The 15,200-nt window shown below is 40.4% G+C and overlaps 1 protein-coding gene across 1 annotated transcript in view; it reads left to right on the top strand.

The window, feature by feature from the left end:
• Positions 1–1,331: 1,331 nt before the first annotated feature.
• The window catches only part of LOC140165504 (uncharacterized), a 72,146-nt gene continuing 58,277 nt past the window's right edge, over positions 1,332–15,200 (top strand). Inside the window, exons 1-3 of the mRNA XM_072188794.1 lie at positions 1,332–3,569; positions 4,076–5,063; positions 13,873–14,130. Of these exons, the coding sequence (XP_072044895.1) occupies positions 1,332–3,569; positions 4,076–5,063; positions 13,873–14,130 (3,484 nt within the window). The remainder of the gene's footprint in view (positions 3,570–4,075; positions 5,064–13,872; positions 14,131–15,200) is intronic.

Here is a 15,200-nt window from a genome sequence, read left to right as displayed (position 1 = left end):
TAAATATAACAGGCCGTTTATATTCTGCGATTATCATGCATACAAATTTAGACGTCAAGTACAATTTTTTGCTGAATAATTTATGTCGTGTTAATAATATTGCTATTCTGGCTTGTTTCTGCTCTACTGGCCATGCAAACCATTCGTTGTTAGACTTTCTTTTTGTTTCATATCATTAATAATTTCTTTGTACTTCGTCTGTCCATTATAATCCATTATACCTTCACCTTCATACCGTTGCTATGCTTAAGGGCTGTGCAATAATTATGAGCCCCCGGGAGGGTAAAATTTCTGAACCCCGCCAAAAATCGCTTCCCCCCTCTCTCGGCCTGCCAAAAATGGTTTCCTCCCCCTCTCTCGGCCCGACAAAAATCTTTGCCCCCCCCCTTTGCACATGCCAAATATTTGGGATCCCCATTTGCAAACCTTAAATGGTCTAGGTATAAGTTGCGAGCGCAGCTAGCAGGAAAATTTGCATATTAAAGCGTTTCCGTACTGTTTTTAGAGCATTTTATTTAAAAGGCGCCCCATGAATGTGTGCCAAAAATCGCTTGCCACCCCCCGGGCTCCCTCTCGGCTGGCCAAAAATTGCTTGCCCCTGGCCAGTGGCGTAACTAGGGTTGGTAGCGCCCGGGACAAGAAACACAATTGGCGCCCCTACCACCCCCTCCTGAGAATATCTTGGACCGCGGGCAGTGACGTAGCTAGGGGTTGTGGCGCCCAGGACTAAGGATACATAATGCCCCCCCCCCCCATTCTTGAAACAATTTTGGACAAATAAGGCCTACCACTAATTAATTTTGGTTACTATATAGAAGTTGAATATTGGTCTAAAATGTTCTTTCAATTGATTTCGTGCTGAAATGCGCAAAAATTTTGACTTTCATCGCTTGGAGGGGCGCAGAATCGATGCCGAATTTGTCAATTTGGCGCCCCCCTAAGGGTGGCGCCGGGGCACGTTTCCCCCTAGTTACGCCACTGCTTGCAACCCCTCCCCTTCGGCTCGCCAAATACCCCCCCCATTCTCCCACCAGGGCTCATAATTATTGCACAGCTCCTAATATATAATGCAAGTACTTGGTTCAATAATGAATAGGTCTATCATGCTACCAGTTGCTGTGGGCGACGGCCACAAACACATCTTAATGTAATAAATTGCAGCAGCTTTTTACCAATATATTAAATCGATTATTAGAAACCGTGTATTTGTGAAATTTGGATGTGTTTTAAATTTGCTCAACGTAAACGGACTTGAACAATTTTTGTGCGGAGCTGCACGAAACCCAGGACTAAACCCTTAAGGGTACCTGATTTGAACTGGGGTGTGAATCATGTGGTCATCAGATATGTTGAATATTGGAATGGCACGAAAGAAATCGTTCAATGGTAGCAATGGAGTTTCCAGCAGATATGTAATTGGATTACTGTTTGTGACACTTTTGGTTGTTGTTGTTAATCGGCCGTTCGTTCAGTGTCAGGATAATCCAGGGGGTACAGGAGGAGGGGGCATTAGTGGAGCTGGAACAGGTGGCGGCGGCTCGGGAGGAGCAGGAACTGCAGGGGATGGTGGAACTGATGATGAAGTAGACGGAGCACCTGCTGATACACCTATAGGAGATCAGGATAATCCTGGAGATCATCAGGCAGGGGATACAGGAGCGGGTGACATTAGTGGAGCTGGAACAGGTGGCGGCTCGGGAGGAGCTGTAGGGGATGGTGAAACTGATGTTGGGGATGATACCGAAGTAGACGGAGAACCTGCTGATGAGCCTAAAGGAGATGATGATAATCCTGAAGATGGAGATCAAACAGAGGGTACAGGAGGAGGAGGCATTAGTGGAGCTGAAACAGGTGGCGGCGGTTCGGGAGGAGCTGCAGGGGATGGTGAAACTGATGTTGGGGATGATACCGAAGTAGACGGAGAACCTGCTGATGAGCCTAAAGGAGATGATGATAATCCTGAAGATGGAGATCAGACTGGGGATACAGGAGCGGGAGGCATTGGTGGAGCTGGAACAGGTGGCGGCTCGGGTGGAGCTGCAGGGGATGGTGGAACTGATGGTGGAGATGATACCAAAGTAGACGAAGAACCTGTTGATGAGCCTAAAGGAGATCATGATAATCCTGGAGATGGAGATCAGACAGGGGATACAGGAACGGGAGACATTGGTGGAGTTGGAACAGGTGGTGGCGGCTCGGGAGGAGCTGCAGGGGATGGTGACACTGATGGTGGAGATGATACCGAAGTAGACGGAGAACCCGATAAGCCTATCGATGACATAGACGATCAACATGACGATGAACCGAATCAAGATGGTGATCCTATCGGAGAAGGCGGTGGCACTGATGAAGAGGAAACGGACCATGAAGATAACCGATGTTTTCCATTTCAATTTAACCAAGAAGGCGATCCGGTACTGGCTGATGATGTTAGCCTACCTGAAGATTTGCAGATACAATTTAATCAGATTCGCGATGATTGGAAAGCTCAGCTAGGTGATGGTGTTGTTCCCAATGCAGATTATTTGCGAGTCCTTCTCAACGAAGCTTCAAGCTCAGCCATCGTAAAGATGTTAAAGGCTTCTTTGTATGCTGATTTTCAATGTGATATTGGTATGAGGTATTTGTCTCGCTTAGCTCATGCTAATCACCGCGATGACGACGAAGCAGACCAGGCAGGTGGAGATACGGGTCAAACTGATGATGAAGATCCAGGCCTAATAGATCCTGATCAAACTGGTGATGGTCCAGAACAAACAGGTGACGATCATGGACATACAGTTGAAGATATGGACCACACCAATCCAGAATTGGAACTAGACCATGTAGACCAGAATAATAGATATCCAGAAGGGCTAGCAATGACGCCTCCACGGAGATGTTATGCAAATGGCAAAGCACTACTTTTTTATGCAACTATCTTCAACCTAAGAAACGATGCAGGTTTTGATGATTTCCTTCATGAAACATTGATTGCTAAATTAATCAGAGAAAACTCTGACAGGTTTGACGTTAACATCAGGAATATAATAACACAATTTACCAAATCAATGGAAGAAATAGAATGGAATGGGTTACCGATGGTAACGGAAAATACTTTTGCAGATTTGTTTGATATTCAATGTGAAGTAGAGGACCCCGCAAGCATGACAAGATGTCACATGTGTTATACAGATAAGTTCAGAATGGAAATGCAGAAGTTGGGAGAATCAAATCTTAATAACAATGTACAGCAAGCTTTAGCAAGAGCTAGGGTGGAGGTAGAATGGCATAGTGATGCGGAGTTACCGTGTATCAATGCCGTTTGGCACCCATCGCCACGTATTATGTCGCTTCTACCTGAAGAGATGACTCAACGATTACGGGATCTTTTAGGAATGCAACCACCAGTGGGCGGAGATGGCAGTGGAATAACTGGTGAAGGTCAGGATGGTGGTGGTGGTGGTGGTGGTGGTGGTGCCGGTGGTGGTTCTGGTGATGTTGATGATGGTGGAGCTGGTACTGGTGATGGTGGTGGTGCTGGTGCCGCTGGTGGTGCTACTGGTGGTGATGCTGCTGGTGATGTTGATGTTGATGATGATGATGATGATGATGATGATGGTGGTGGTGGTGGTGGTGGTGGTGATGATGATGATGATGATGATGATGATGATGATGATGGTGCCGTTGACGGTACTGGCGATGGTGCTGTAGGTGATCATGGTGTACCTGATGAACTGCCATGTTTATGTAATGGGCATGCCCCTAATACTGGCATCTTGAAAGATCTTCAAGAACGTAGTTTGAAGCGAACAATTGGAAACCTGTTTAAATTGAGCGCATATGCTCGCTTAGCTTGTTTAATGTCGAATGAAAGAAGGGATGTTGATTCTAACACCGATGGTAGAATAAATCCTTTTGAAGATGTCGATGATAGTCATGAGAGAGAATCAGGGGAAGTCCCCCCATTGGGAGGAACAGGGGCTGAAGAGGCTGATGAAGACGACCAATTCGCCCCGCCTAGATCTGGTGGTAGTGGTAGCGGACGCGAAGGACCTGAACGTGAAGGAAGTCGAGATGAAAGAGCTAGTGAAAGACAAGGGAAAGCGGTGGCAGCGGCAGTAGTGGTGCTGCTGGTGGTGGTGCTGGTGGTGGTACTGGTGGTGGTACTGGTGGCGGCGGTGGACCTGAACGTGAAGAAAGTCGAGATGAAGGAGCTGATGGAAGACAGGGGGAAACCGGTGGCAGCGGCGGTGGTGGTGCTGCTGCTGGTGGTGCTGCTGCTAGTGGTGCTGCTGCTAGTGGTGGTGGTGGAAGACCTGAACGTGAAGAAGGAGCTGATGAAAGACAAAGGGAAACCGGTGGCGGCGGCGGCGGTGGTGGTGGTGGCGGAGGAGGCGGCGGTGGAAGGAGCAAACGACAATCGCCTACAATTCCGGATCCAGACCCACCAGTACAAATTGAGAACTGCAATTTCGCGAGAACTCGGAGCAACATTTGCTCTTCAGTTCAACAGCTTGGATTCTACGGTGTTCTGATGTTTGCTTCTGAAGTCGCAGACGTAACTGATGAACAATATAACTTTCATAAGTACATGGTTGAATTAATCGTCTCGCTCTTTGGATCTTCAGATTCAGAACATATTCGATTAGCAGCGGAGAAATTCTCTGATTCTTTAAAATCAGATTTTCCAGACCCACCTCTTGATGCAGACACCAGGTTTAATGATATTTATGATATTCAATGTGACACACCTGAGCTAACTTGTACGTGCTCAGTTTGTCACGCGAAACCAAGCCAGTTATCTGAATATAACAGACAAATCACCACTTTGGTAAAGAGTGCTCTTTCTGACTATCTTGTCGAAGCAAATTCGAGACGCAGTGAACATGAGGACGAAGAGGAAAGTGGCGAAGAAGATGGAAAAGACGCGGATGCAAGTGGTGAACGTGGTGGTGGCGGTGGCGGTGGCGGCGGTGGTGGTGGTGGTAGACCACCGGTAGACAACAAAGGCGACACAGACACATCTGGTTCAAGTGGTGAACGTGGAGCATCTGGTGGAAGCGGTAGACGTCCAGATAACGGTGAGTTGAATATAATTATTTATATTTTTATGATACTATTTAGGGCAATATTAGTTTTTGTAAATGAAATTCTATACCGGGTATCATTCTGTATGTTATATAGATGTCATTCTTTAACATTTTTTGCATGTTTGTTGCTTTTATCTTTGTAAATTTATTATGTAAATTGACCTTATCAATAAATTTTAAATTTTGGATTTTATAAAGTGCCTTTCTAGATCTTAGAGGACTCAAAGCGCTGTAATTTCTCTGCAATGGTCAGAACCAGATCGCACCAACTAGGTTGCTGCCGAATGGCGCACACCTATCTGCATTTAGATTGTAACATCCACCAATAATCTGTGCAGCTCCCCAAATTCCATTGGGTGAAGGAAGTTTTTGATAACCAAACAACTAACGACCTTCGGGTCACCTTTTGATAAATGTTAATAAAATTTGATAAAAATAGGACCATTTTCCGCTTAAGCTGCTTATTGGGTTGTGCAATATTTAGGGGCTGTGGAATAATTATGAGCCCGGTGCTAAAATTTCCAAACGGCTCGCCAAAAATCACTTGCTTCCCCCCCCCCCCCTCAGCTTGCCAAAAATCACTTACCGCTCCCCCTATAGGCCTAGGCCTGCCAAATAATCTATGCACATGCCAAATTTTTGGGATCTCAATTTGCAAACCATAAATGGTCTAGATAATTATTGCGAGCGCAGCGAGTTGGCCGCGCCAAAAAAACGTGCCTCCCCCTTGACATGCCCACACCCCCCCGTTTTTCATGACTGATCTTTGTGAAATCAAATTTAAAACCTTAAATTGTCTTATAATATCATGATATGATGAGCTATGATGAGAGCCCGGCCCAATACTAGCCTATAGGGCATAATACTGTAATGCTCAAAACATCTATGCCATCGCCCTCCCTCCTTCGACCTGCCAAAAATGACTTTTCCCCATTTTATGCCAAAAATGATTGACTCCTTTTGATCGGCCAAAATATCTTTGCCCCGGCCCCTATAATTCACCACCCCGGTGTACACATAATTATTGCACCAGCACCCCATCGGTGATGTTTATTGGTGAGAGACAAAACAGTCCCACAGTATACGCCTCGAACATGGAAGTTTTAGTTCTAAATAAATGGCTTTCAAGGCTCAGGGCCGGATTTGATGGGCCCAGGCCCAGGATCCTCAAATTGCCCTGTGCATCTTCCCTTTTAGCCCCGCTTCAGTAAGTGCAAATAATTTCCTTTTTTGTGATTTTTAATGTAAATTTATTATGTAAAAACTAATGTTTTTGATGTACTATTTCAATTATAATTGTAGGGCTATAATAAACATCTCAAAAAATGTAACTACCCCCCTTATATAATCGACATTATTCAAGAACGGGCTATTGTATTACAAATCTGTAAAATGTGTTGGAAGCAGAATTTATTTCTGCGCATTTTGACACATAAATATTGGTTTTCCCTCATTTTTTACTGTAACTCCACAACTGTTGTCTGTGCTGAAATAAAATTTCCAGTGCAGTATAGTTGTAGTCCTTGCCCCTATAATATACATATCTTACTTGTCACCAATTATGCGCTATAATTTTTGAGAAAAATGCAAAAATAGGTACAAAATTGGGCAGGGGTGTATGTAGTACCCCCTTAAAGGGAATTGGCCATTGCTCATTCTAGTGACGCTAGTATAGGCCTATGGACAATATAAGTGTGCTTTTTCAATTAATGACATACAATTTGTAAATATTGTAAGGAACACTTGAGGTTTTGACTTTTAAATCCTTTGGTCAAAAAATGTGTTTTTAACAGATTTTCCACATTCGCCTTGCTATAACATTGAATTGCGTTATTGTTGACATAGGCCTAGTGACGAAAAGTGTTTTAGGAGGAAGTGTTAGCTTTGTTGATATTATTTTTTTTTAAATCTGATTGGATCGAGGAAGGGGACACTTGAGGTTTCGACAAAAACCAATCAAAGATGCCCATTTTTCAGCTAGAAGCTCCACTGCTCTTACATTGCTTTGCACTCAACTGTGTAGTGTAATAAAGACTGCGGAGACAATTCACTGCTTGTTTGAGATCTGTTGGACGAAAATGTGTGCTCAGGTGTATCGAGGTGGAAACTGTTTGCATGATGGCTTCTAAGAGAATCGTTTTTGTATAGAAACTTTTCCACTGATGGTAGGCCTACTTTTGTTCTGGTTTTACTGGAACATTTGCGAATATTTCAGGCTATTTTGTATTTTTTCTTCAGGACTAATGTTGGTACACCTCCCCCCGCCTTCAACGTGCCAAAACTTTTTACCCCCCCCGTTCATACACCAACAACTTTTTAATCTCTTATCCAGAACTCCTAAAAAAAATTAACTCCCCTACCCAGAACTCCTACCCACCCCCTGGTTACGGGCTGTGTGTATTAATTAATGGGCTACGAGTTGCGAGCAAACAATGACGCACAAACTTGAAAATTAGAAATCGTCATCATCGCCGAGAATTCGCCTAACATTATGATTAAACAGGTAGTTGCTGTAAATTCTAATTTGTTATTAACAATGTCTAAGCTCGTTCATGTACCGATCGCCATCACACAAGGGTCAGAAGTTTCAGCTGATCTCAAAAACACAAATAAATTTATTGACATGATAAAGTGACATTTTTACGATCATGCACATGCCACGCATGGCGCGGGGTCATGGATATGGAGGTCTAGTCCGAGGTGCTCTGACGATAACACTCCGATCGCCAGGCAATCTACATTTATAAAAAGTAGGCCAGTGGGACAACGAAACCGCTACGTGAACGAGCTAATGGAGGTCATGAGTCGACGGTAACTAAGCTTATCTTCATACTCTGTCATAGGTCACTAGTTCGTAAAACTTAAAAAACCGGGCAAAACAGACACATCATTTATCGGTATGACATTTTTGTATTGGTGCTGCCCTATACTATTTAAGTTTGCACTGAAGTGCCATTGGGTGCGTCGATTTCAACGGATTTGGATCATGCGCTAAATGAAATTTTGTTTATTCTGGATAAATAATGATTGGAGTATTATTAACCTGATTAATAGGGATGTTCTTATTTTTCAAATGGTGATCCTGGATGAAAAACTTATTCTCTGAAATTTTCAGAAATATTGAATATGATTTAGAGGTAGCTCACGAGCCCTCAATGTGGTCGCGAATTGACAGAATATTAGCCATCGGACATTTTTGAGCAAGTTTACAAAGGTGTATTTTCAAAATTAAGTGTTTCTTGATACTCAATCTTTGTAATTGCATTAACAATAACTAAAAAAAACATACAAATAGCAAAAGATGTCTTGTATTTACTTCCATTGTTAATTTAAACCAGACCAAAAATGGCATTTCGTGCCCTGCACTGCTAAATAATGCTTGTCGGCCACTTTGAGCAATTATGAAGGCCAGTAGTTTTATAAAAAGAGAATATCATGATGCTCAAAACTTTGTAAAAGCATTAACATTAGCTACTTAAACATATAAATAACAAAAAATATCTTGTTTTGTCATTCATTATTGTTTTAAATTCAACCAAATATGGTACTTTGTGACATTAATACCCCGAAAATACTGTGTATCGGCCATTTCGGGCATTTTTACAAGGGTCTATTTTCAAAATACTGTGTCTCTTGGTGCTGAATCTTTGTAATTGCTTTAACAATAAGTAGTTCAACACAAATATAGCACTAGATACCTTGTTACTACTTCCATTATTGTTTGAAGATCAACCAAATATGGTACTTTGTGTCATTTGACCCCGAAATACTGCGTGTCAGTCGGCCATTTCGGGCTTTTTTACAAGGGTCTATTTTCAAAACACAGTGTCTCCTGATACTAAATCTTTGTTTTTGCATTTACACTAACTAGTTGAACACATTATAGTACTAGATGTTTTGTATTTACTTCCATTAGGCCGTGTAAAATTAATATTTTGGTTCTCGCCCCTCCCTCCTCAATTTCTGGGATTTGTCAGATTTTTTTTTTTTTTTTTAGATTTTTCAATTTTTTAGACTTTGGAATGATTTATGAAATCTTCATACATATAAATAAGTTTATTAGAGAACAAGCATCACTTCCAAGTCTTTTTTTTTTACTCTAAAGGGTTTAACACACAGAATCTCACATTTGAAAAAAAAAAAAAAGGGCCTCATCGCTTCCTCGAGCACTGTTGGAGAAGACCGAAAACTACTGACAATGCTAATTTTACATTGGAAAAAAAAAAAAAAAAAAAAACACCTCCTCCCTCATCAATTCATGAAAATCCTCTGGACGAGAACCAAAACATTAATTGTATACGGCCTTATTGTTTTAAGATCAACCAACTGTGGTACTTGTGCCATTTGGCCAAAAAAACTGAATGTCAGTTGGCCATTTTGAGCAATTTTTCAGGGCCTATTTTCAAAACAGAGTGTCTCTTGATGTACTAAATATTAATTTGTAATTGCATCAACAGCAACTATAGTTTAACATATTTATAGCAAAAGATTCCCCTTGGTTACTTTCATTTTAACTAGATAACAGGTCATACTTCTGTTATCTGACATTGTGACTGAGAATCTGCCAACGTTGACTTTCTGCTGTACTCAGGATACAACTAGCTTGCAGCAAGAACTGCAGCTGGCCTTCATCGTGTGTAATGTGTTTGTTAAACTCCTGCACCAGTGCCACTCCGCACTCTGCATGGTCATTTGTCACCTTAATGTTCTTAACAATTTCCATCCCTCTTCTGAAAGTCATCATTTCTGGACCAAGTTTCTGGGTCATCCTCCAAAAACTCTGTTTCAATGCCCAGCTTGTCAAATAGTCCCCTGGTGTTCTGGGTTACAAAATCCTCCAGCTGGCCATCTGGAACTAGCCTTGTGGCAAGTTTGATGCGCTTTAAGGGCTCAATCTCACCCTCACTTTGCAATCGACTTCACCATCTCACATTTTGTGGCTGCTGACACATCAAAGAACGCAAGGCCAACCAACTGCTCTGACCGATACCAGAGGTGGAGACTTTGGCAGATGTGGCCTTAGAGACATTTGCATGGTTGTCTTGATATTAAGCCTGCAAGTCCTTAAGTAGCTGGAGGTCATTATGTGGAGCACAGGCAGCTAGGGGTGCAGTGAACCATGCTTTGAGGTAGAGAGTCACAGAAAATAGGCAAAACTCGCACATGTCCTGAATATGCCTTTCTCCTCATAGCGTGTCAGTTTGAATTGCCCTCGGAACATCCACACCTTGAATGAGTAAATGATCTTGGCCATCCAACGTGCATGATGCATGGGACCCGGTTTCATGAAGTGGGTACCACGAGGGGGAATGCCTCCAATGCAGTTACAAAGATTTAATATCAAGAGAAAATAGGCCCCTGTAAAATTGCTCAAAATGGCCGGCACTGACACAGTTTTTTTTGGCCAAATGGCACAAAGTACCATATTTGGTTGATCTTAAAACAATAATGGAAGTAAATACAAAACATCTAGTACTATATAAACTAGTTAGTGTAAATGCAAAAACAAAGATTTAGTATCAGGAGACACTGTGTTTTGAAAATAGACCCTTGTAAAATTCACGAAAATGGCCGACTGACACGCAGTATTTCTGGGTCAAATGGCACAAAGTACCATATTTGGTTGATCGTCAAACAATAATGGAAGTAAAAACAAGACATCTAATGCTATATATGTGTTGAACTACTTATTGTTAATGCAATTACAAAGATTCAGTACCAAGAGACACTGTATTTTGAAAATAGACCCTTGTAAAAATGCCCGAAATGGCCGATACACAATATTTTCGGGGTATTCATGTCACAAAGTACCATATTTGGTTGAGTTTAAAACAATAATGAATGACAAAACAAGATATTTTTTGTTATTTATATGTTTAAGTAGTTAATGTTAATACTTTTACAAAGTTTTGAGCATCATGATATTCTATTTCTATATAACTACTGGCCTTCATAATTGCTCAAAATGGCCGACAAGCAGTATTTAACTGTGCGTGGCACGAAATGCCATTTTTGGTCTGGTTTAAATTAACAATGGAAGTAAATACAAGATATCTTTTGCTATGTGTATGTTAAACTAGTTATTGTTAATGCAATTACAAAGATTGAGTATCAAGAAACACTTTATTTTGAAAATACACCTTTGTAAACTTGCTCAAAAATGTCCGATGGCTAATATTCTGCTAATTCATGACCACATTGAGGGCTCGTGAGCTACCTCTAAATCATATTCAATATTTCTGAAAATTTCAGAGAATAAGTTTTTCATCCAGGATCACCATTTGAAGGGGTGAGAAAATTGTATTTCAGACTTTTGAAAAATAAGAACCACCCTACTGATTAATTATATACAATTTCAAGCACCGGACGTTAGCAAGAAGTACAAGAAGTTAGACTTGCTTGCCAGTCCTACGACGTACCTACGATACATACCATACCTAGGACTGGCTCACATCATTTTGTCTGTCTATGGAAAATACACACTTAACAGTTTGCGCAGGTCAGATATATTCGAAAAATTTCTTCAAAATTTCATCAAAGGTATATAAAATTGGTACCCACCTTATTGTGCTTGCTAAATAAGACTCGGCTGAAACAAAATTAAGGATCAAATGCATTTTAGTGTCCAAAAAGGCAAAATTATCGTCAAAGTTCTGCCGAATTCTCTACCCTTGCGAAGAGTGCAGAATTGGAATCGGGAATAAAAATATCCGATCTTTGCGATCAAAAACACAAAATTACAACTTTTGACGTACTATTGGCAAAAGACATTATTGCCAAACAATATAGAATAGAACATTTGATGTCAACTTGTCAAAATATTGAAGAAGTATGTGCTCCCTAAACTTGTGGCGAGTAGGCAAAATAATTCCCATTCAAACACATGGGAAACTGAAAGCGCATTAAACACCAACTACAAGAAGCTGTGTAATTAATATTATGACAAACATGCAACTATTTTTAAGCTACAGGAGCCTTGTACTTTTTAGTGCAAACTCCATTGAAATCATGAATGCGGTGTGACACTAGCTTTTTGTATTTATCCCATACCGTTGTGCAGTCGAGCTACTACGGTATGGGTTCCCTGTACTACATGTACTAGTTCACCACCATGTCAACTTGTAAAGTTGTATGACTCAAAGTTCGGACCGCTCGCCATTAAGTTTACTGTCATTATTTGACATTATACATTATGTATAAAATTTGTTGCCCATTTTTCCGGTGGATTAATTTTAGCTGTACCGTACTGTGTCACATGTATGACACTTGTAGGAACCAGCCAAACTTCGGAAGAAAAAACAACAATCGGCGCAATCGCCGATAGCGAAGTGATGTGGGACTTGCATAGGATTGTAGAGTGATCAAATTTACCAAAATTTGACCTACAATGTAAGTTCTGGGTTAGTTGACCAAACTTTATGTGTGTAATATGATAAAAGACAGGTCTAAAGTAAGTATATTGTGCAGCGCTTTTGGTGTTTTGATGTTTAAAAAAATGTGTCTCTGTTTTAAGAGGGGGTCGTTGAAGTTGACATTAAATTTTGTCAGTCCCTCACAAAATTAATCGCAAAAAGTTTTTTCTCGCAAACGTTCTTGAATAAATTACAATGGCACGTATGCCCCATCTATTGACATTGATGTCCAGGTATCCAGTCTAGTCATAAAAATTAGAAACATTTCAGTCGAGTCCAGAGTTACGCAGCCTTAATTTCAAAAAATGTGAGGGACGGACATGCTTTTTAACCAAATTGAATGAAAAACCCAGCATGTACGTCTCTCACACCCAACTTGTCTGTCCCTCACACACACTAAAAATAATCAAAGCAACATTGTATTAGTTAAAACAATACTGTAAAAAAAGAGGCTAAGGGATCAATTTTGAGGCAATTTGAAAAAATTCCACTAATTTCAAAATGGAGTCGCATTTTGTCCGTCCCTCACACAGAAAATGTCCATCCCTAATGTAAAGTTTATGTTTGGTTTAAAGAACCACTAAAAGTAAATTTCAGCTGTTTCTTGTATTGATATGATAGAGACAAGATTCAAATTACATATTATATGTTACAAGTGCAAAAGTTTCAATAGAAAAATAAAGATGTAACTATTGCCATGGTTTGTAAAATCTATTGATTTCCGTCCCTTACAAGTCAAAATGCAACATTACGACAAAAGTAATTGTGATACCTTCAATTCATTTGGCATAGATATTCACCTTATTAAGGTACGCTCGCAAATTGTGATATTTTGGGACTTTTTAAGATTTTAGACTTTTGCGAATTGGGGGGCGTGCGCGTGCGACGCATCATCGCACTCCCCCACGGACCTGAGCTTAAACATGCATGGAAGTGGGGTTCTGATTGGCTGATTCAATGTTCTGACAATCATATAACAACAGACGAGTTATCTGATTGGTCGTTTACAATATTTATTTATGCATCAAAACATTGATCAGCGCAAACAAAGCTCCGCATATGTTGCTCATTAACAGGGTGCTCGCATCAATCTGAGCAAGGGACTGCCGTTCTTCTTTGAAACCGAGTTTACACAGTTCATTTCATGAACGGAACTGGGGTGGCTTTGGACAAATTTTCTGTATTTTCCTAATAATTGGAGTGATTACATGTAGGCCATTTTAATTTAATTGTCTCACAGGCCCGTGAGAGTTGACAGCCCTGCTTTGAGACGAACTATTAAATTAAGATGGCCTTAGTTGTTTTAGATTTATTCCTTAGGGAAACTGGACAAGACACTTTCAAATCTTTTTTTACAGTTCATTTTAAGCTTTGCTCTTTCCATCTAGATCCAGCATCAGTTGAATGTCCTGCAGTAGTTGACTCTCCTTCAGCAACAGTGTCTTTCCTCATCCCCACTGTAGACAACTTTCGACAAGATCATCTTGTTGTGTTTCGTTACCACTGCAATGAGTGTAAGGTCAAACGTGGTAAGGATCGACATGAGCTGCAAGATATGCAAAAGGGTGTCAACAATATTACAGTGGTGGCATCTGACAGCTTTGACAACGAAGCAGAATGTACGTTCATTTACAAACGAGTTGAAGGTACGTGTATGGGCTGATTATGAAGGGTGCAGGTCTATATTTGGAAGGGTTTTTGTTCCCAATGATTTTTGCTTTGAACAACTCTATTTTAATACTCTATTCCGAATGGTATTTTATCCTAACAGTCATTTATCCAAGAGTTCTTTCTTCTGACAGGTTTTTAACTCCCGAAAGGTTATTATTCCAAAGGGTTATTGCTCCAATATTCGCAAGCATGTTTTTGCTCTGAGGGTCTTTTCCCTGAAAATATCATTCAGAACTGTTTTTGCTTTTGGAGAAATGGATATATTTTTGGACTACTCTTTTTTGTAAGGTCCCTTCAAAATACCTTCCAGAAAAAAATGACACTGAACCTTTTTCAGGCTAATGCCCTTTCAGAGTGATAAACTTTCGGAGAGATAATCTTTCAGAACAATAACCATTTGGATTTATGGCAACAGCCCTTTGGACGAAACACCTTTCACACAAATGATCCTTTGGAGCAAAAACCTTAGTGGTTTATGATCTTCCATAGATAATCGTGTTCGGACAAACAACCCTTTGGAATAAAAACCATTAAGAAAAATACTCTGGAAAATCGCTCTGTTTGGCTGAAATGTTTGTTTTATGAAAAAAAGTGTAATTGTAGTAACAGTAGATTTTTTTGTTGTCTTTTTTAAAACAGTTCTCATTACTGTTACGTATGTATAAGGAATCAACAATCATACTTCATTTTGCAGGACAAAAAAACTATAACAAATTGTTCAAAGAGAGTGACTTTGATTAGTTTAGTGTCCTTACAAAATGAAAATACTGGTAAAAAAATCTGACTTTGTTACTATTCCATACTTGCCAAATGGGTAATAGCATTTACATATATGGTCGAATCCAACCAAAAGTGTCCACGGGCCAAAAATAAAAGTCCGAAATAAAAATGTCTTCACAATTTTTTCCTTTTGCCCATTGATTGATGACATATTGGCCTTACAGGAACCAAAAGTGCCATTACTAATCTTGAAAAATAAATCCAGGACGTGTGATAGTAAATGTGATATCAAAACCCAATGTTACCTACGAATACCACTAGGATG

This window comes from Amphiura filiformis, chromosome 12 (genome assembly GCF_039555335.1).
Source record: "Amphiura filiformis chromosome 12, Afil_fr2py, whole genome shotgun sequence".
Taxonomy (NCBI): domain Eukaryota; kingdom Metazoa; phylum Echinodermata; class Ophiuroidea; order Amphilepidida; family Amphiuridae; genus Amphiura; species Amphiura filiformis.
This window is presented reverse-complemented; position numbering and strand designations above follow the sequence as displayed.